Here is a 21,520-nt window from a genome sequence, read left to right on the forward strand (position 1 = left end):
CCCCCCCCCCCCCGACCCGACCCGACCCGACCCGACCCGACCCGACCCGACTCAAATAAACCCCCAAAACCTTAAAAACTGATTCATACCTATTCCTTTTAGCACCTCATTGTTGCTGGCATTCAAACATTTCTCAGGATTCTTTATCCTCATGCTCTGTTTTTCTTGCCTGTGACTGAAGCACTTGTCATTCTTCTTTCCTGCTGCGTCCTATGATCCGTAACTATTAATCTCATAATTAGCAACACAGTCCATCCGATGTCCTTTAAAAAAAAAAAAGAAAAAAAAGAAAGAAAGCTGTTTGGATTATTCCACTCATTTCAGTTCAGACACACTGTTCAACAGACAACGCGCCTCCAAACACTGTCCACTCATGTCTGATAAATCATTCCCATCTGTATGGTTTGCTTCATTTTAGCCAATCCCATCAATACCCCTTGCTGCAAAGCCCGCCCCTCCCAACACGACAGATTCACAGAAAGCAGATGGAGACAGCAAAGCCAAAGGTAACACACTACAAACATACTTCAGGTGCATTAGTGTAATTTCTGTCACCAGTCTATAGATCTGTATGAGAGTGATGTTTGTCTTTTTGTTTATCTTTTTGTGAGATTTATTGATTTTAAATACTGAAAACCTTGGTTCAAAACAGTCTACAGAGTGGAATTGCAAGCCTTAAAATCTACTGTAAAATCTGAAGTGTGATCTACATGCATCCCTTTTCTGCTAAGGGGTATTGATTATGGAGGAGTATGGAGCAGCACTGACCAATTAGCTGCCACCATGCAAAAAAGAGTCAAAAAAGAGTGTTTATATTAATGAACCTAAATGAAGCATTAGTGCATTACTGGTGATGTTGTTAAAGCGTTCAGCATATCGGTGAGCTACTGATATTTTGGTGGATCTGATGCAGCTTTGCATTTGTTGACAAGATGTAGTTGGAACTATTTCCCACATGCAGTAACCCTCTGTAGATTATTTCAGAAAATTAACAAGCAGCAAACCTGCAACAAATCTGGTAGAGGTGAGTTTTTCTCGGTGGCAGTGGGTTCTTAACTTTCTACAAAAAGGACTATGTGAAATGAATCTAAGTGTACATCATTAAGCCCAGAGTAAACCTGGCCACGTGCAGTACCTGATAGATGTATTAGTCTGCCCCCCAGTGTAGTATTTAGGCCACAGCTGTCCCACATTAACAGTATTGGTAAGAAATCCCTTTTATGCTTCTGTCATGGTCAATCCACCAGTATGCACAGGTGCTTTCATCTGAATTTTTTTAATGCTAAAATATAATAATAAGTATTAGTATTATTATTATCCATGAATTTACAGAGTAAATAATGAAGCACATGATTATTTTTTGATTCAGATGCCAAATTAGCTATTTGCTTGCATTCTTGGACAGAAAGTATAGCCTTTTTGTTTGAATATTCTGTTTGATTAAATGTACTGAAGCTTTAAGTACTAGACACAGAAGGATCAGATCAGTTGTCGGTTCATATAACAATAAGACAATGACCCAAGCAGGCTTCAAAGCTGTGCAGAGACCCAGAAGAAGGAATCTGGAGTGCTGGAACTGATGGGCCAACCAGGTCAAAGTCCGGACTATTAAACAAATCTGGAATTTAGTGGATTCAAAGATAATCAGACAGCTAACCTATGGGATCTAATAAAAGAAACTGTCAAAGTGCATAAAAACAATGCCAGAATACCAGATGTTATCAAGGCCAGAGGAGGTTGCATGAAAATATTTCTATGGTCACACTGTGTGAATAAGGACCATGTTAATTGCCCAAAAATGTCAAAATAGTGTCTATAGTTTTAAACACGTTTTTGGCATTTTTCTAAAATATTTGTGTGTCTAATAAACGTGTTAAATGGTAAATAGTCATGTTGTTTTACAACACTCAAAGCACATTCTATAACATTCATAAGCACTTTTTCTACATGTCAGTGCTTTCTGTCCAATGTTCACACATTTACACTTGGTAGTTTAAGAATATAATCCACCCACTGTTATCATCTTCAATGCCCTGTACCAACATAGAGCAGAGCAGCTATCTGAATACTACTCCAACAGAGGTCGATTATTTTGTTAATAATTTTACCTCTTCACTACGTACGACTAACTCCTAAGCTGAAGAGGAAATGGCGTATCACAAATTTAGAGGATCATCATTTAGCCTGGAGAAATAGTTTGTTGCTTTATAAGAAAGCCCTCCGCAAAGCCAGAACATCTTACTATTTGTCACTGATTGAAGAAAATAAGAACAACCCCAGGTTTCTCTTCAGCACTGTAGCCAGGCTGACAAAAAGTCAGAGCTCTTTTGAGCCAACCATCCCTTTAACGTTAACTAGTAATGACTTCATGAACTTCTTCACAAATAAAATTTTTATCATTAGAGAAAAAAAATTACCAATAATCATCCCACAGATGTAATATTATCTACAGCTACTCTTAGTACCATTGATGTTAAGTTAGACACTTTTTCTCCAATTGATCTTTCTGAGTTAACTTCAATAATTACTTCCTCCAAACCATCGTGTCTTTTAGACCCCATTCCTACAAAACTGCTCAAAGAAGTCCTGCCATTAATTAATTCTTCGATCTTAAATATGATCAACCTATCTCTAATAATCGGCTATGTACCACAGGCCTTCAAGCTAGCTGTAGTTAAACCTTTACTCAAAAAGCCATCTCTAGACCCAGCAGTCTTAGCTAATTATAGGCCAATCTCCAACCTTCCTTTCATATCAAAAATCCTTGAAAGAGTAGTTGTCAAACAGCTAACTGATCATCTGGCTTATTTGAAGAGTTTCAGTCAGGTTTCAGAGTTCATCACAGCACAGAAACAGCTTTAGTGAAGGTTACAAATGATCTTCTTATGGCCTCTGACAGTGGACTCGTCTAGCAGGACAAGCACAGAGATCTTAGTGCAGCATTCGATACTGTCGACCATAATATCCTATTAGAGAGATTAGAACATGCTGTAGGTATTACAGGTACTGTGCTGCAGTGGTTTGTATCATATCTATCTAATAGACTCCAATTTGTGCATGTAAATGGAGAGTCCTCTTCACACACTGAGGTTAATTATGGAGTTCCACAGGGTTCAGTGCTAGGACCAATTCTGTTTACACTATACAGTGGGGCAAAAAAGTATTTAGTCAGCCACCGATTGTGCAAGTTCCCCCACCTAAAATGATGACAGAGGTCAGTAATTTGCACCAGAGGTACACTTCAATTGTGAGAGACAAAATGTGAACAAAAATCCATGAATCCACATGGTAGGATTTGTAAAGAATTTATTCGTAAATCAGGGTGGAAAATAAGTATTTGGTCAATAACAAAAATACAACTCAATACTTTGTAACATAACCTTTGTTGGCAATAACAGAGGTCAAACGTTTACTATAGGTCTTTACCAGGTTTGCACACACAGTAGCTGGTATTTTGGCCCATTCCTCCATGCAGATCTTCTCGAGAGCAGTGATGTTTTGGGGCTGTCGCCGAGCAACACGGACTTTCAACTCCCGCCACAGATTTTCTATGGGGTTGAGGTCTGGAGACTGGCTAGGCCACTCCAGGACTTTCAAATGCTTCTTACGGAGCCACTCCTTTGTTGCCCGGGCGGTGTGTTTTGGATCATTGTCATGTTGGAAGACCCAGCCTCGTTTCATCTTCAAAGTTCTCACTGATGGAAGGAGGTTTTGGCTCAAAATCTCACGATACATGGCCCCATTCATTCTGTCCTTAACAAGGATCAGTCGTCCTGTCCCCTTGGCAGAAAAACAGCCCCATAGCATGATGTTTCCACCCCCATGCTTCACAGTAGGTATGGTGTTCTTGGGATGCAACTCAGTATTCTTCTTCCTCCAAACACGACGAGTTGAGTTTATACCAAAAAGTTCTACTTTGGTTTCATCTGACCACATGACATTCTCCCAATCCTCTGCTGTATCATCCATGTGCTCTCTGGCAAACTTCAGACGGGCCTGGACATGCACTGGCTTCAGCAGCGGAACACGTCTGGCACTGCGGGATTTGATTCCCTGCCGTTGTAGTGTGTTACTGATGGTGACCTTTGTTACTTTGGTCCCAGCTCTCTGCAGGTCATTCACCAGGTCCCCCCGTGTGGTTCTGGGATCTTTGCTCACCGTTCTCATGATCATTTTGACCCCACGGGATGAGATCTTGCGTGGAGCCCCAGATCGAGGGAGATTATCAGTGGTCTTGTATGTCTTCCATTTTCTGATGATTGCTCCCACAGTTGATTTTTTTCACACCAAGCTGCTTGCCTATTGTAGATTCACTCTTCCCAGTCTGGTGCAGGTCTACAATACTTTTCCTGGTGTCCTTCGAAAGCTCTTTGGTCTTGGCCATGGCGGAGTTTGGAGTCTGACTGTTTGAGGCTGTGGACAGGTGTCTTTTATACAGATGATGAGTTCAAACAGGTGCCATTCATACAGGTAACGAGTGGGGGACAGAAAAGCTTCTTACAGAAGACGTTACAGGTCTGTGAGAGCCAGAGATTTTCCTTGTTTGAGGTGACCAAATACTTATTTTCCACCCTAATTTACGAATAAATTCTTTACAAATCCTACCATATGAATTCATGGATTTTTTTTTCACATTCTGTCTCTCACAGTTGAAGTGTACCTCTGGTGCAAATTACTGAACTCTGTCATCATTTTAAGTGGGGGAACTTGCACAATCGGTGGCTGACTAAATACTTTTTTGCCCCACTGTACATGCTTCCCCTAGGCAGCATCATTAGAAGACATAAAGCATAAATTTTCACTGCTATGCAGATGACACCCAGCTCTATCTGTCCATGAAGCCAGATAAAACACAACAATTAGTTAAACTGCAGGAATGTCTTAAAGACATAAAGACCTGGATGGCCGCTAACTTTCTGCTTCTTAATTCAGATAAAACTGAGGTTATTGTACTCGGCCTTGAAAATCTTAGAAATATGGTATCTAACCAGATTCTTACTCTGGATGGCATTACCTTGGCCTCCAGTAATACTGTGAGGAACCTTGGAGTCATTTTTGACCAGGATATGTCCTTCAACGCACATATTAAACAAATATGTAAGACTGCGTTCTTCCATTTGCGCAACATCTCTAAAGTTAGAAATATCCTGTCTCAGAGTGACGCTGAAAAACTAGTTCATGCATTTATTACTTCCAGGCTGGACTACTGTAATTCATTATTATCAGGATGTCCAAAAAACTCGCTGAAAAGTCTTCAGCTAATCCAAAATGCTGCAGCAAGAGTCCTGACAGGGACTAGAAAGAGAGCATATTTCTCCTGTTTTGGCTTCCCTTCACTGGCTTACTGTTAAATCCAGAATTGAATTCAAAATCCTGCTCCTCACATACAAGATCTTAAATAATCAGGCCCCGTCATATCGTAATGACCTTGTAGTACCATATCACGCTATTAGAGCACTTCGCTCTCGCACTGCAGGCCTACTTGTTGTTCCTAGAGTATTTAAAAGTAGAATGGGAGGGAGAGCCTTCAGTTTTCAGGCCCCTCTTCTGTAGAACCAGCTTCCAGTTTGGATTCGGGAGACAGACACTATCTCTACTTTTAAGATTAGGCTTAAAACTTTCCTTTTTGCTAAAGCATATAGTTAGGGCTGGACCAGGTGACCCTGAATCCTCCCTTAGTTATGCTGCAATAGACGTAGGCTGCCAGGGATTCCCATGATTCATTGAGTTTTTCCTTTCCAGTCACCTTTTTCACTCACTATGTGTTAATAGACCTCTTTGCATTGAATCATATCTGTTATTAACCTCTGTCTCTCTTCCACAGCATGTCTTTTATCCTGTCTTCCTTCTCTCACCCCAACCGGTCGCAGCAGATGGCCGCCCCTCCCTGAGCCTGGTTCTGCCGGAGGTTTCTTCCTGTTAAAAGGGAGTTTTTCCTTCCCACTGTCGCCAAAGTGCTTGCTCATAGGGGGTCATATGATTGTTGGGTTTTTCTCTGTATCTATGAAGCACCTTGACGCAACTTTTGTTGTGATTTGGCGCTATATAAATAAAATTGAATTGAATTGAATTGAATAGTACTCGGCCTTGTCATACACTGCTTTGAAAGTAACAGTAACAGTATTGCTAGTAGCTGCTTGGCCCATTCAGCGTTCTAGTCACTTAGCAATCCTACCAGGTATTCCCCCTGTCATTCAAGTACAAGTTACTGAGTTTCATTGAGGTTCTGTGCTCTCTGCTGTTTTTGTTTTTGTTTTTTCTCTTATTTTGAATGATCTTTAATAGGCTTAAAAGGTGAGCAGGACAGTGACCCTAAATATCTAAGTAAGAGCACTGAATGACATCACCGACAACCTTCGCCGATCGAGGCGATTCAGTTGGAGCCCAAACCCTGTAGAGATCCTCTGGATTGATCTCAGTAGCTGTTTACACTTGATATCCTGAGAATGTGACTGAGCTGAAACAGTTCTTCCAAGAATGGGCTAAACTTCCTTTTCGAGGTTTCTGCTTGCCTGATCTACAGATCAGGCAAGCAGAGAGCAAATTCCCAGGCAAGCTGCTGGGAATTTGTTTGTGCTACAGAAAATGGTTGACAGCTCATTAAAGCCGAGCATCCTTTTACCGTCGGCACTGGGAATGTTTAACGAGTGTGTCCAATAAATGCCAGGAATGATTAGAATCCCATTGTTGAAGAAATAAAGGTAAAAAGAGACTTGCACAAAACCTGAGAAAAGTCCTGCCAAAGGTGATGAATCTCAAATTCAGCTGTTTGTCTTGGCCAGGTCATTCATATACAGCAGACAGGTGCTGGCTTGAGGTCATGGATAAAAGAAGCAGAAATGAGCTTTTTCTGAATTGTGGCTAGGCTCTGCTTTCCTGATGGGCGGCGATCTTGGTCTTTCAGGAGGGGCTTGGAGTGGAGCTGCTACTCCTCCACGTCAAAAAAGAGTGGGATGGGATGGAATGGGATGGGATGGGATGGACGCCTCCAGGCCGAGGTGTTATCCTGCAGGGAGGAGGTCCTAGGACAAACTACAGAGGTTGTAACTGTCAGCTGGCCTGTTAATGTCTGAAAGTTGGAGGAAGCAGGTGGAGAAAGGGAGGTCACTGCTCATCCTTCTGCCCCTGCAGACCTGCCCCAGATATTGTCATAGATTGATTGATGAATGATTAAAAGTCGATTGCCTTTTGGGTGAAGGGTTAGCATATTTGTTGGTCTGAATAAGTGTAAATGAGATTATTGAAAGTTTTTATGTGCTCCTTTTTTACCTTTACGTATTCAACATGTATTCAACATGATGTTTGCTTAGCACCTCACTTTGAATAATATATGAACAAAAATTGACAGTTATTGTTTGCTACTAGCCAATGCATGTTGCTTTTGTTTATAGGTTTATATTTTTTTGTTTTATATGTAACTCACTAGGAGTTAGAAATTGAGTGAGAAATTGATGTAGAACACTGGGCAGGCTCCCCATGCTTCTCACATCACACTATCTGGCTGAGAAACATGAAAACATCCCCGAGGTTGCTCTTTAAATATAGATACTGTTTAATATTTTTCGTCTTTTAGTAAAGAGACAAATGTGGTGACAAGTTGAATAAAGTAGTGTATTGGTGATTTTTCTTTGTGTCTTCAATCTATAATAGAAGCCAATGTTTTGGTTTCCACAGCTAAAGAGTACTGTAAGGTGGCGTACGCTTACAAAGCCACAAACGAGGACGAGCTCACCCTGAATGAAGGCGATATTGTACACGTGCTGAGCAAGGTAAGCCTCCAGGTGACTCATGCTGTAAACTTGTGTAATGAAATACCTTTTCGTCAGTGTCACAACCCAACATGTGAAGCAGAAGAACAGGTGAAGAACAAGGGAACTTTAGCAAAAAGGAAATGTGCAATCCTGTTACATGTCTGTGTGCACCAACTCTTCTCACATGATCAGGAGTTGAGCAGCTAAATGTGTATCATCTGATATCATAATGTTGCCTAGCAGCAATTTAGCAACAGGCTAAAATAGCTTGTGCTTAGCACTTAGGCACATATAACACTATATAAAAGCATTATATCACTGTAATTTAACAATAATAACATTTCATTTCTGCTTGTTGTATGATGATACTGTTATGTTGCCTGGCAAAAAACAAACTGTTCTTTGCTTTTGTTTTCAGCACCTCATACAAGTTATTGCTTCACAGCAACATTATAAAATCATCATGCTGCCTGAAATCACCCATTTTTACCATTTATGCATCTACAACATGAACATTGCTGCTTTCATTTTGCAGCCAACCGCACAAACAATACTGTAGCATGGACTTGTACCAAACCAGTTACACTCTTATAACCTAGCTCTCAGAACTGGATGTAATTATTTATGTGTGGGGAGTTCATAGCAGCCCTATAGCTGCATTGCAAGAGAGAAAAGTGGAAGCAACACGTGGTTTCTTGTAATTCTTGGGAAGCTGCCTCCATCTAGTGGTGAAACGAGAAAAGTGCATTCAAATGAAAACAAGTTTTGACATATTAGTAGAGGGAGTTAAGTTTTGTTTTGTTTTTTAAGCTGGTCTTTTTGTTTTTCCCTGTCCTGTTTTACATATTTTCTTTGACTCCTTTATTGCCAAGACCCCTGATAGCGTAGGGTCAGGGTTCAGGCTATGTAGTTTTCAAAGTAATAAAAAACTTTCTTTCTTTTTTTTTTTTTTCAAAAAGGAGATTACATTAGTTTTAAATAAAGAAAAAACAACAGCCTTATTGGACATACGTGTGATGTCATGCTAGCCTCCGCTCATTGTTTTCTGTTGCCTCTGTCACAGGACACAGGAGAGCCGGGCTGGTGGCGAGGCGAAGTCGGAGGCAAAGAAGGCGTCTTCCCTGACAACTTCGTTGTCATGATTTCTGAAGCAGAGAAAGAGGTGGGATTGGAAAAAGAACAGAATGAACTCATTATGGTCTACAGTCAACGTTCCCAGTCATTCGTTACTAGATCATCTGTTATAGGTTCTTTAAGTTAACCGAGGGATTCGTGAGACTCAGGAGGGTGTGGTGGGTGGTGTTCATGGTGTAAAATATGAGAGTAAATAGATACAAGGATATGTTCTTTATATTTGCAGTGATGCAAAATTTAGAAACATCCAGAGTGATCCTTAGAGGCTTACTTCCTTCACTTCATGCTGGAGCAGTTAACACTTAGCTATCCCTTAGTAATGCTGCTATTGGCTTAGACTGCTGGGGGACTTCCCATGATGCACTCAGTCCTTTTGCTGAGCTTCCCCATGTGTTTATATACTACTATAAAATCATCTTTCCATTCCCCTCATCCATTAACCAGTCACAGTGGATATACTGTGCGTATAAATTAAAACCAAACGTCAATAAATTAATTCAGTTTTTTAACCTGAACTCAATTTGATTTGGACCAATGAAAAAGAAATTATGCAGTACTATGTTTTAGTCCTGATTTGTTTTCTGTTCACACGGACCAATCAGGAGGAGTAAATATGATGTCATTCAAACTCTCATCTCTTCATCAGCTTATCAGGACACTTAGGAAAATCACATTCTGGTGACTGACAGCACGTTAATGCTGCGCATGAGAATGAGCCCCACAGGGATGTAGCACTGTGGTGGTCTCCGTATCATTTGAGGTAATCTCCATGTGCAACTCTAAAACTGTTTTTAGCTCTTGTGTCCTGAAGTCTTGTTCAGTTCCTTTGCAAAGTCACTATGATGGTTAGATGTATAGATTAAGTCATCTAAACTCCTCTTAAGGAAAACATTGCAGTTTGGTTTCATCCTTTGGATGCTTTCAGTGGACTCCAGGAGACTTTCCAAAGTGAATTGTTTAATCCACACACATTCTTTTTTTTCTTTTCTTTTTTTTCTTTTTCTTTTTTATAAATTTCCTGGCTTCTAGTTCCTGTTGCTGTGTTTTAATTCTTGCCCTCATCTGCTCAGTTCAGCTTGATGTAGCCTGGGGTAAAACAAAAACTTTGCACTATTTATGCTTCGATTCCTGTACAAACCTACCTTTCAGGCAATCACCACTCCACCTATGCGTAACATCACCACTCTGGCGTTCCACATTGTGTTTCCCACATCTGTCTCTGCATGTCAAAAAATCTCCTGAATGTGCAGTTCAGGATTTGCTCTTTCTACACAGTTTGATCCCCAGCTGTGTAGTAAACTCTGCAGCGTTCTTACATTTTATTTAGTTTTTAGTGTGAAAATCTTTTGGTCTTTCCTACCCATGAAATTAAACGCAGAGGTTTAGATAAGGACTCCCTGCTTCACACTGCTCACTCAATCCCAGTTTTGACATATGGCGTACTGTATCTTACATCTACCAATTAGTTTTATGGAGCTCGAAGTCGGATTAAATTTCCCATGTCCCAAATGCAGCAAGTAACTGTTTGTGTCATCCAAATGCTTTTTACAGTACAAAGGAGCCTTTTGAGATCAGTGGAGCAGTTTTTAAACAGTCCGTCAGGTTGTGTAAAATAGTGTGAAAGTCTGACTGATTGATCTCATCAGAGAAAGCTGTTGGAGTGACTTTCTAGCAGATTTCTGTTCTTGTTCAGGCTCCCACATCAATAGGGTCCATCAAATCATCACCAAAGCCAGAGGCAGAAGAGGTAAGCATCCAGAGTACCCGAACTATTCACAAGCACTTCTTTTCATCCTTAGCTGCCTGTATGTAAAGGATGGGTGCAGCTATCATAGTTCCTGTGATGGAAAACAGGATTATGTTCCTCCTTTTCTCTTAACTTTCCTCTCACCGTCCCAAACAGTGGCAGCAGGTGACTACTACTGGTCTCTTCTTGTTGAAAGGGTGGGCTTCCTCCCCACTGTTGACAGTCCTTGCTGATGAGAGATTTTTAGATCTGTGTTTCTGTCAAATACTGCAGGGATCAACATTCTGAGATACACTTTCTTGAGGAATTCACATCAAATTTTCTGTTGTTGTGAAAGGATGCTATTTAAGTTACACTACAGGGAGTGCAGAATTATTAGGCAAGTTGTATTTTTGAGGAATAATTTTATTACTGAACAATAACCATGTTCTCAATGAATCCAAAAAACTCATAAATATCAAAGCTGAATGTTTTTGGAAGTAGTTTTTAGTTTGTTTTTAGTTTTAGCTATTTTAGGGGGATATCTGTGTGTGCAGGTGACTATTACTGTGCATAATTATTAGGCAACTTAACAAAAAACAAATATATACCCATTTCAATTATTTATTTTTACCAGTGAAACCAATATAACATCTCCACATTCACAAATATACATTTCTGACATTCAAAAACAAAACAAAAACAAATCAGCGACCAATATAGCCACCTTTCTTTGCAAGGACACTCAAAAGCCTGCCATCCATGGATTCTGTCAGTGTTTTGATCTGTTCACCATCAACATTGCGTGCAGCAGCAACCACAGCCTCCCAGACACTGTTCAGAGAGGTGTACTGTTTTCCCTCCTTGTAAATCTCACATTTGATGATGGACCACAGGTTCTCAATGGGGTTCAGATCAGGTGAACAAGGAGGCCATGTCATTAGTTTTTCTTCTTTTATACTCTTTCTTGCCAGCCATGCTGTGGAGTACTTGGACGCGTGTGATGGAGCATTGTCCTGCATGAAAATCATGTTCATCTTGAAGGATGCAGACTTCTTCCTGTACCACTGCTTGAAGAAGGTGTCTTCTAGAAACTGGCAGTAGGACTGGGAGTTGAGCTTGACTCCATCCTCAACCCGAAAAGGCCCCACAAGCTCATCTTTGATGATACCAGCCCAAACCAGTACTCCACCTCACCTTGCTGGCGTCTGAGTCGGACTGGAGCTCTCTGCCCTTTACCAATCCAGCCACGGGCCCATCCATCTGGCCCATCAAGACTCACTCTCATTTCATCAGTCCATAAAACCTTAGAAAAATCAGTCTTGAGATATTTCTTGGCCCAGTCTTGACGTTTCAGCTTGTGTGTCTTGTTCAGTGGTGGTTGTCTTTCAGCCTTTCTTACCTTGGCCATGAGTATTGCACACCTTGTGCTTTTGGGCACTCCAGTGATGTTGCAGCTCTGAAATATGGCCAAACTGGTGGCAAGTGGCATCTTGCGGCCCTGTTGACTATTTTGAATGAAATGCTTGATTGTTCGATGATCACGCTTCAGAAGCTTTGCAATTTTGAGACTGCTGCATCCCTCTGCAAGATATCTCACTATTTTTGACTTTTCTGAGCCTGTCAAGTCCTTCTTTTGACCCATTTTGCCAAAGGAAAGGACGTTGCCTAATAATTATGCACACCTGATATAGGGTGTTGATGTCATTAGACCACACCCCTTCTCATTACAGAGATGCACATCACCTAATATGCTTAATTGGTAGTAGGCTTTCGAGCCTTTACAGCTTGGAGTAAGACAACATGCATGAAGAGGATGATGTGGACAAAATACTCATTTGCCTAATAATTCTGTACCCCCTGTATGCTTATCATCCATGGCCACATTCAGTGATTACTATAGGAGATCAATCGGTGCAAATTTGATTTGTTTTGAGTCATTTGATTTAATTTTTGCTTTCAGTTTTGGTGTTTTCTCGCTCACAGGTCTGCTGCTCACCTTTATTATTTAATTTTAATTCCTTGTTATTTACGGGTTTCAACTTTTGGCTTTTATTATTCTTTACTGTTTTATTCTTGTATTTTGGTGCTCATTGGTGTTTTGTTGATTTACATTATGCCCTTACATTTTGTGGCCCCACCTTCTGGCTCCTGCTTTGTGGAGCACATTTTAAATTCAAAGTCCCCGCACAACTATTCAAATCTTGAATCGCAGAAACAGAGGAAAGCAGAAGTGAAATAGCAGAACTGCACTGATATATTTAAAACTATTTCTGTTTTACATTTCAAACTGTTGCTGTGTGCTGCTTGTTGCTGCATGATCTGTACCACAAAGCCTGTTTGCTCGGTACAAGTGAAAATGCATATATGCACAGGAAAAAGTCATTGCTATGCGTTGTTGCATTAAAATGACATCTTTACCTTTTTTGTTCACATGAACAACGTTGATCTATAAAAAGATAGACTAGGTTTGTTTGCTTGTTCTTGCAGTCCGGATTTTTTCCCCCACTTAATAGATTATTTTATTGCACTTATGACTCGTGTTTTGTTTTTCTTAAATACACATAAAGGTGAGTTATAATCATGGATCATGCTGATGATTGAACCATATCTTTAGATATACAGTCATGTGAAACAAGAGTGACCAAGAATTACAGCTCAGACTCTACAGGCCTCTGTTACACCTGATTTATGCTTCAGCAGCAAACCTATGACACACACACCAAGAAATGTAATTACATATCGGGTCAACGCAGCCTGCAACAATTAAAAAGATTCCCTAAATCTAAATCAGGCCTTAATGTGTTAAATATTCATGAATGAGTGAGTGAAGTCATCTGACAATTAAAGCTTTGCTATGCACAGGAACAATAATCCCAAGCACAGCAGCAAATCTATAATGGAAAGGAAAGACTCCAGGTGTTGCAGTGGCCCAAAGTCCAGACCTCAATCTGACTGAAATGCTCAGGGTGAGGTTGTGGGTGTGTGTGTCTTCTTTCTTTTTTTTAACATGACTGTATTATAAATCAGACACACACATAAAAGCCTGTTACGTTCACTGAATCTATAAAAATCTTGGGAAAAGAGCCACTGTGTGACTTTTATCATTGACATGTAACATGCGTGCCCTCAAATCCCTCCATAATCCCTTCTCCGCTTCCATATTTGACTCTTACTTTAGATGTGAATTGCTGGGATGAAATCAGTTTTTATTTAATTTGTGGGAGGTAGAATCGTCTTTAACTGCACATGTTGAAATAACACAACAAGAGAAGTCCTGAACATATTTCAGCCACCCGCTCTCACACTTTAATGTCAACTGGAACAATACAATACATATATACACCTTTGTATATAAGATTTACTGTAATGCTGATGAGTAATTAAAAGTGTTTTCCAGAGATGTTGGTGTGTATTTGCAAAAAAAAAGAAAGCGGGGGAAAAAAGATATATACCCCATTCATTTTGAGAACTGCTTTTGTGTTTGTCATGTTAGGGTTATATAACATGACTGGACAGTAAATAACTCACTCAATGAATGCTGTAAGCCCATCACTGCTGACCATAATATTTTTATGGAAATAGATTTTATTAATGGGTATTAGGATACCAGTGCCTAAGCTATTAAATGTCACAAAGCGGCAGTCTAACTAATGCAGCACAAGTCAGCTGGCGAATCTTGTACTGAAATATTGCCCGTACTCAGACATAATCTTTTTGGTTCCCAGGCATTATTGTCATAATTATGCCAAAGTTTATTGTTGGGAACAGTTAGATGAGAGACACAGTATTAATATAAAGAGAAACCTTTTTAAGTCTGTGTCTGTAAACACCAATAACCTTTAGCATTTTGAAAGTAGCAGCCAACACCTACATGTCTGAGCAAGTAAACCTGCTAAGTGCTAAATGCGTCCAGTGTGATACTCCAGTGCCCGGGTTGGTTTCGGGTGACACTCGCTGTACTTTGCCTCTCCTCCCACCCTATTTCACCCCGTTTCATAGCAGATGGAACCTCGTCATTTTTTTTTATTTTATTTTTTTTTAATTAGTGAAATACTTTGTGTACGTCTGTTAATAATGGTTGAAACCAGCATTGTAAGGCCTTTAAAATGTAGGTCTTATATATTGACTTGTGTTGGCGTTAATCATGTTAGACAGTCAGACTCGTGGTTAATCTTCATTGAATTAATATATTGAGTTGTAATCGAAGAGGGCTGTGCTGTAAAATGACAAAATATTTAAACTGCCTGTGTTGCTCTCCTAATATAAGAAGACAATCACAACATTTCACTGCAGGACTGAATCTAGTGCAACAAATTTAATCTTTGTTTAGACCAAACCGAATTTGTACCTTTCTCCTTAACTCCTGCCTTTTTTTTTTTTTGCTTTTTTTTTTTTTAAATAAAGTTAATCACTTTGTTGTGTCATCCTCACACTAACATTTATTAACTCTCTACTTTTGTCTTCCTGTCAGAAACCGAAGAAACCGCCTCCACCATCTAAAAGCACGGGTAAGGAGCAGTTTAACCTCTTTGTCTTATTATCTGCTCTCAAGTCAGTGGGAAGTGTGAAAACGGGCTTCTTACTTTAAATGTCTTGCTATTGAGCAGCTCATTTCTTAAGTAGAATTAGTAGGTGTTTACATTTATTCTACACCGCCTCAAAAATATGAAGTGCATTAATATTACTGTTTGGAAAAAATATATAGATTATTGTTAGAATAATCTGTTAATTTTTTGGTTTCAATCCTTCTTTATAGCCAGCGTCTGTGCTGTTTCATTGCTGAAATATCATCAAGGACGCAAAAGAAACAGCTGTGTACTCAGGATATTTCCATCATCATGTCCCATTGAGTGCACCTGTGTACATGCTGGGATCCTGTAACTGTAGCAACTCATAAAAAAAAGAAGTATATATACACATGGTAGAAAGTAGATTAAAATCCAAAAAGGATTGGCTCCTCTGCCATGTACTCTTTGTTTACGTTTAACTGATTGAGGAAACATTCATCAAAGCCCAAAGTGTGTGATCTACTTCTACTTCAAGTAGAAGGCTGTGTGGTGACTGAGTTTGGGTATAGAGACAGCAGTCCCTGGTATCAGCAGCAACATCTACAGTTTGCAAAATGCACATTTGCATAATTTTTTTTACCACAGGGTTTGCATTCATATCCTGCTAGGACTGCACGTGTGTGTGTGTGTGTGTGTGTGTGTGTGTGTGTGTGTGTGTGTGTGTGTGTGTGTGTGTGTGTGTGTGTGTGTGTGTGTGTGTGTGTGTGTGTGTGTGTGTGTGTGTGTGTGTGTGTGTGTGCGCGCGCGCGCGCGCATGAGTTCCTGTCAGTGTAGAGATTTTTTTTTTCTTAATGTGTAGATGTTAAACATAACCAAACCACACTGGTGTGCACCCACCAATACATACACAGTGTAATAGTCATCTGGCAATTCTGTGCTAATTTCATACCCGCCTGGAAGTGTCTGGTAGAGGATAGTGTATTTGTGTCAGTGCTTTGTTGTGTTTACTTGAGAAAGTGTCTTCCTATCTGTTGTGTGAGTCTCAAGTCAGTCGCGTCAGACAGACGAGGTGACTCTTGTGCGGACCATGTTTCGTTTTTCAGCTCTTAAGCCGGAGATCCCGAGTGCTGACAAGAAGCCTCATCTGGTCAGGCCAGAGGACAGAGGTACGGTTGCACTCCGTCTTTGCTCGCATCCTTCTTTATGTTCCCATTTCTCCACATTGCTCACAGCTTTGCTCCACATATCAAAATACTTTTTTTTTTTTTTGGACATTTCCCTCCAAATTTGGCACTGAACACAGATCTCCATCCGATATTACTTTCCTGTTATGGCCTTTTCACTCGGTGCATAAATCCATCCTACTTCTGCCACATGGCATTTTACTCAGCATACTGTTGGATAAGCAGCCTTCCTCTCTGCTTGGTTTAAATTGAAGAAAACACAAGTTAACAGAGGATTTATGAAGTAAGAAGCTAATGTTACTAGGTATGCCTGAGACAGCACCTCACTGTCACCAGCTCCTTCTAGCTCACTTCACTTTGCTGAAAATGTTGGGTAGACTGGAACACAGTCAATAAAAGCTTTAACCACAGGTTTAACTTTAGTGTTCAAAAGTTTAGAAGACATTGATTCATATTCTGATGGCTTTTATGGAAAATTCTAAAAGACAAAAGTCTGAGTTTGTGTCTACCTGAAGCGCCTCTTGTGGTTCCTTCGTCTGTTTTGTTGTTGCTGTTTTTGTCTCGAGTCTTCACTTTCTTCAAAGCCTTTGTTCTCTGACTTAGTGGGGTCTTCTATATTGTGTCTCCCTTCTACGTTTCGCTTACTTTTTTGTTCATTTGAATGTTTTTCCTTCATCGATGGAAATTAGGTTTCAAAATACACTGGTTCTTTTTGTTTTTGTTTTCCCTTCCAAAAAGTACTGCTTCTAGAAAAGGCTAAAACACTTGCACTATTTGAAGATAAACAGAAAGCAGTGATTTGCATTTAATATAAATAAAAACTGCCATACACAAAAAAAACCCAATATGGGTCCAGATTCATTAGGATGTGTATGTAGGTGGAACACTGTCCCACAGGCTAAAAAAAACCAACAACAAAACAACACTTTCTCGGTTTAATGTCTCTTTTAAATAATATTCAGGTAAGGTTTATAAGATTTTCAAACTTAAATACGTTTATAGTAAAAAATTAGCCAGCTTCACAACTTGTGGGGGAGATGGATGCATTTAATGAGTTTACTTGTGTGGTGGCTGCTGTACACCTGAGGTCAGTTTATTTTTATGGTATAATCACAGCACAGCTCTAGTGCTGTCAACGCAGTTTCTCTTGCTGAGCCGAATGCAAGGGGTGTGTGTGTGTGTGTGTGTGTGTGTGTGTGTGTGTGTGTGTGTGTGTGTGTGTGTGTGTGTGCGTCCCTGCTAGAAGCTGCCCGTACTGCTGAGTTGGTGTCTGTCTTATGTAATCATTTTAGATGTAATTAATTCGGTGTTCAGGATTAAAGCTTTATGGATAGAAGATAATCTTCATTGTGATTGTGTAGAGATTCCAAAATCTGTAATAAAAACCCCAAAGCAAATGCAGTTGGATCTGGAAATGTCTGGATACACATATTAGCTCATTTGGCCTCAGGCATGTTGGTACATTCTCTAAATAAAGAGTGGAATAGTAGAGGACAATAGTGGTAGATGATCACTGGATCCTTTCCATAATAAAGGGAAAAATAGCCTCTAAGGTCCATAGTACATCATCAGTTCAACATGGTAAGGCTTCTTTGGCTTTGTAGCATGCCTCTCAGGAGGTAGACGTCAAAGACAAGTGATACCAAAAGTTAATAATTAATGAATTGTTATGCAATTCTGTTTATATAGACTTGAAGGGCTTTATCTGCAGTACAAGCGGTAAAATGATGCCGACTGAAGTTTCAGCTTCATGTGTGCTAGAAGTATTTATACGATTTTTATCAGTGTGTGACTGAATAACAGCAACAATGATATAAGGGGGTCAGCAGGATCAGCAGTACCTCCTGCTGTCATTTTTTTCAAACTTCTGCATATTTAAATTTCTTCCTCAAATCTTCACTTCACAAAGTATGTGTCTGCTCACTCTAGGTTACTTTCTATGTCTCAAATCCCCCCCCCCCCCCCCCCCCACACACACACACACACACACACACACACAAGTTGTAACACTAATCTCTTTTTCCCTCGACATTATTGTCTTTCATCCTAGTGCTTCTTCGTATTTGTTTCTTTTTGTTTTCTTCTCTCCATTTGTGTCCTAGGAGGTCCTTCATGGGAGGTAAAGGAAAAATCTAAGAATCACACAGGGTTATTTATGTTCATAGTAAAGGAACCAGCAGACAAACAGGAAAAGAATGAATCACAGTAGCTGTTGTGGAAGTAAAGCTAATTGGTCTTCCAGAAAACATTGCCGCTTGACAATACAGCTGATACTTTCAATTATGTTGCATTGTCACAGATGATTGCTCACGCAATAAATGCTTTTCCTGGTTAATAGGTAGGTAACATGACACACAATCACATCACTGTTTTCTAATCAGTATGACAACAGATCTGTGGAAAGCAATAACGACAGATCAGGACACATGTCGTGCTATGTGTATTACATTATTTGCCCATCTTTCTATCTGTTATCTATCTGTGTATGTAATCTAGTCTGGTCTATCTTGTGCTTCCCATGTTAGGGTGTTGGGTATGGGCAGAAATCTGTGCCATCAGAAACTGAATTTGAATAAGTTCAATTTGAATTTGAATTGCTCAGATTGAATCTGAATTGTAACTTGAATAAATGCTTTTGAAAAATGAATTTGAATTAGTCTAATTTGAAGTTGAATTTATGGTTTGAAAATGATCATCACTAAATTGAAATTGCATTTTATATTTTGAAAATGAATTCATTTGCTTTGAAACTGCATTTTATCCTTTAAAAATTCAGCTCTCGAATAATTTCAGTTTCACTTCTCACCATTCAGTTTCAGTTCTACAATTCAATTTCAGTTCCAAAATTCAGTTTTTTGGAACTTACATCCGGTTCCGGTTCAAGCGCAGATTAATAGAACTACGTTTTACTAGCGGACCAAAAGTGTTACTGACGGGAATCTACAGCGTCTTGAGCTGAATTAAGACTTCAGAAGTCATTCGTCATGTCGAATGACCAGCGGATAAACTCTCAGGTTGGTAATAAATGTATTACATGTATAAGAACAAGCGTCATGTTAACAAATGATAGCCGTACAGTAGCTGTTATGCTTATTGTAGCTGCTAGCTAAAAACGCTAATTTAGCGTAGTTTGCCCTGAATTCAGCTTTGACAAACAAATATGATCGACTGTTTCTAGTAGATTTCCAAAGTTGTCATCTTGGACCCTCTCAGAGTACCCCCTCTGTATGCTTGCAGAGACCCCTACAGTAGGGAAACATGCAAAACGGTGCCCAAACCTTTGTATTTTAGCTTTATTTATGTCTTACACAGCATCCCAACTCTTTAGCTAACTTAATAACTTTAGCTAAAGTGAATAGTTAGTCTAATTCATTAGTGCAGCATTACTGGGTCACCTCTGTTTGAAGTGATATAATGTGATATACAACTATCACTGTGTTTAACTACCATAATAATTCTTAGGGTACTGAGTGCATGCTTAATTGGGGTTTTTTTTGTTTGTTTTTTTTTTTTTGTTTTTTTAAAGCATACTGCTCCATTACTATGTTTGACAGGCTGAAGTTGTCGGGTCACCTCCTAAATCGACCATCTTTTACAGGTGTTTTGTGCCAGAAATGGAGTGTCCACTGAAGACTGAAGATACTGAATCTCTACGCCTTGCCATTGATCCCTCTTGTGCCTTCATCTAGACAAGAGACATTAACTTAACCACTCTCATATGCTCTGTACCTACATCACCTTCCCTGACAGTTGTAGCTTGGCTCATCTTGGTGTTCATCTGAACAATAGACTGGACTGGACTCATAACTCAGACGCCCTCTACAGGAAAGGGCAGAGCAGGCTGTACCTGCTGCGGAGACTCAGGTCGTTTGGAGTGGAGGGCCCACTCCTGAAGAAATTCTATGACTCTGTTGTGGCTTCTGCTATCTTTTATGGCGTGGTCTGCTGGGGCGGCAGCATCTCTGCTGGGGACAGGAAGAGACTGAACAGGGTGATCCGAAGGGCCAGCTCTGTTCTAGGATGCCCTCTGGACCCAGTGGAGGTGGTGAGTGACAGGAGAACGGCGGCTAAGCTGTCATCCCTGATGGACAACATCTCCCACCCCATGCAGCAGACTGTGACAGCACTGAGCAGCTCCTTCAGTGGGAGACTGCGGCACCCACGGTGTGGGACGGAGAGATTTCGCAGGTCTTTCCTCCCCACTGCTGTCAGACTCCATAATAAAGACTTTAACTGATCAAGCACACACATCCATACATATGCAATAATACTAAGTGCAATAATCCTTTCTGTCATCGTTGTATTTTTACTCAGTTGTATATAGTATTTGTATTTGTATTCTATTTTTATCTTATTGTATATTTATTTTATTTTATTCTACTGTATATAGTATTTTATTTTATTCTATTCTGTACAGTTGTGTACTGTATTTATTCTTATTGTATTCTAATTTTTGCCTCATAACTTTTGCACTGTCCACTTCCTGCTGTGACAAAACAAATTTCCCACGTGTGGGACTAATAAAGGTTATCTTATCTTATCTTATCTTATCTTATCTTATCTTATCTGAGGGTGAAATTATAAGAATGTGTTATTTTGCAAAGTGCTCTCTAGGGTTCCTAAATAAAATATGGCATTGAGGTCATTTTTTTAAAATTAATCCCTTCTTCTGAAATATAAGAACCTCTCCTGGTTTTAATGGCACTTTGGATTTCCTTACTTTCTGTTCCACTTCCAAACCCAAATAGATGCTGGCAAGCTGACACAGTAACATGGAAGAGGGAAAGACGTTGGAAAGGACTACTACAAATAAACCTAATGCCTAACAATGAAAAGTGTAAAATAAGAACAATAATAATAATAATAATAATAATAAGGATAAAAGATGAAGTAACAAGTTGTTAGTTTTTTGTTTATTCCAAATGATCATCCAGATGTCTGTGACATGTGATGACAAACACCATAATGGAAGGCCTTAGTCATCACATGCATGGAAAAGTTGCATGACACTTTGACCGTTGAGGACTGGAGTTTGAGACCCCTGTCATACGGAATATGACAGGTGTGGTTGAACTGCATGAAGACTCTGAAGTTTCTCTTCTCTTCTGGCAGGACAGGAATGTGGCCTTGTCCTGTGAGCCACCGTAAGAATGTACTTAGAGTAGAACTGGACTGTCACCGGCCTCAGGCTCTTCACCCTTTTCAAAGACAAAG

General features: G+C 39.8%; 1 protein-coding gene across 5 annotated transcripts in view; it reads left to right on the plus strand.

Annotated features, from left to right (window-relative positions):
- The window catches only part of cd2ap (CD2-associated protein), a 105,832-nt gene that overhangs the window by 46,970 nt on the left and 37,342 nt on the right, over positions 1 to 21,520 (plus strand). For 2 of the 5 annotated variants that reach the window (XM_085381446.1, XM_085381447.1), the window contains exons 7-12: positions 419 to 506; positions 7,675 to 7,769; positions 8,815 to 8,913; positions 10,561 to 10,632; positions 15,086 to 15,122; positions 16,226 to 16,288. In XM_085381446.1, coding sequence (XP_085237572.1) covers positions 419 to 506; positions 7,675 to 7,769; positions 8,815 to 8,913; positions 10,561 to 10,632; positions 15,086 to 15,122; positions 16,226 to 16,288 — 454 coding nt within the window. The remainder of the gene's footprint in view (positions 1 to 418; positions 507 to 7,674; positions 7,770 to 8,814; positions 8,914 to 10,560; positions 10,633 to 15,085; positions 15,123 to 16,225; positions 16,289 to 21,520) is intronic. The other 3 variants (XM_085381448.1, XM_085381450.1, XM_085381451.1) reach the window with 2 other exon arrangements.

This window comes from Rhamphochromis longiceps, linkage group LG15, assembly GCF_057381845.1.
Source record: "Rhamphochromis longiceps isolate RC_006_pf linkage group LG15, R_longiceps_female_GT1.1, whole genome shotgun sequence".
In the NCBI taxonomy this organism is placed as follows: domain Eukaryota; kingdom Metazoa; phylum Chordata; class Actinopteri; order Cichliformes; family Cichlidae; genus Rhamphochromis; species Rhamphochromis longiceps.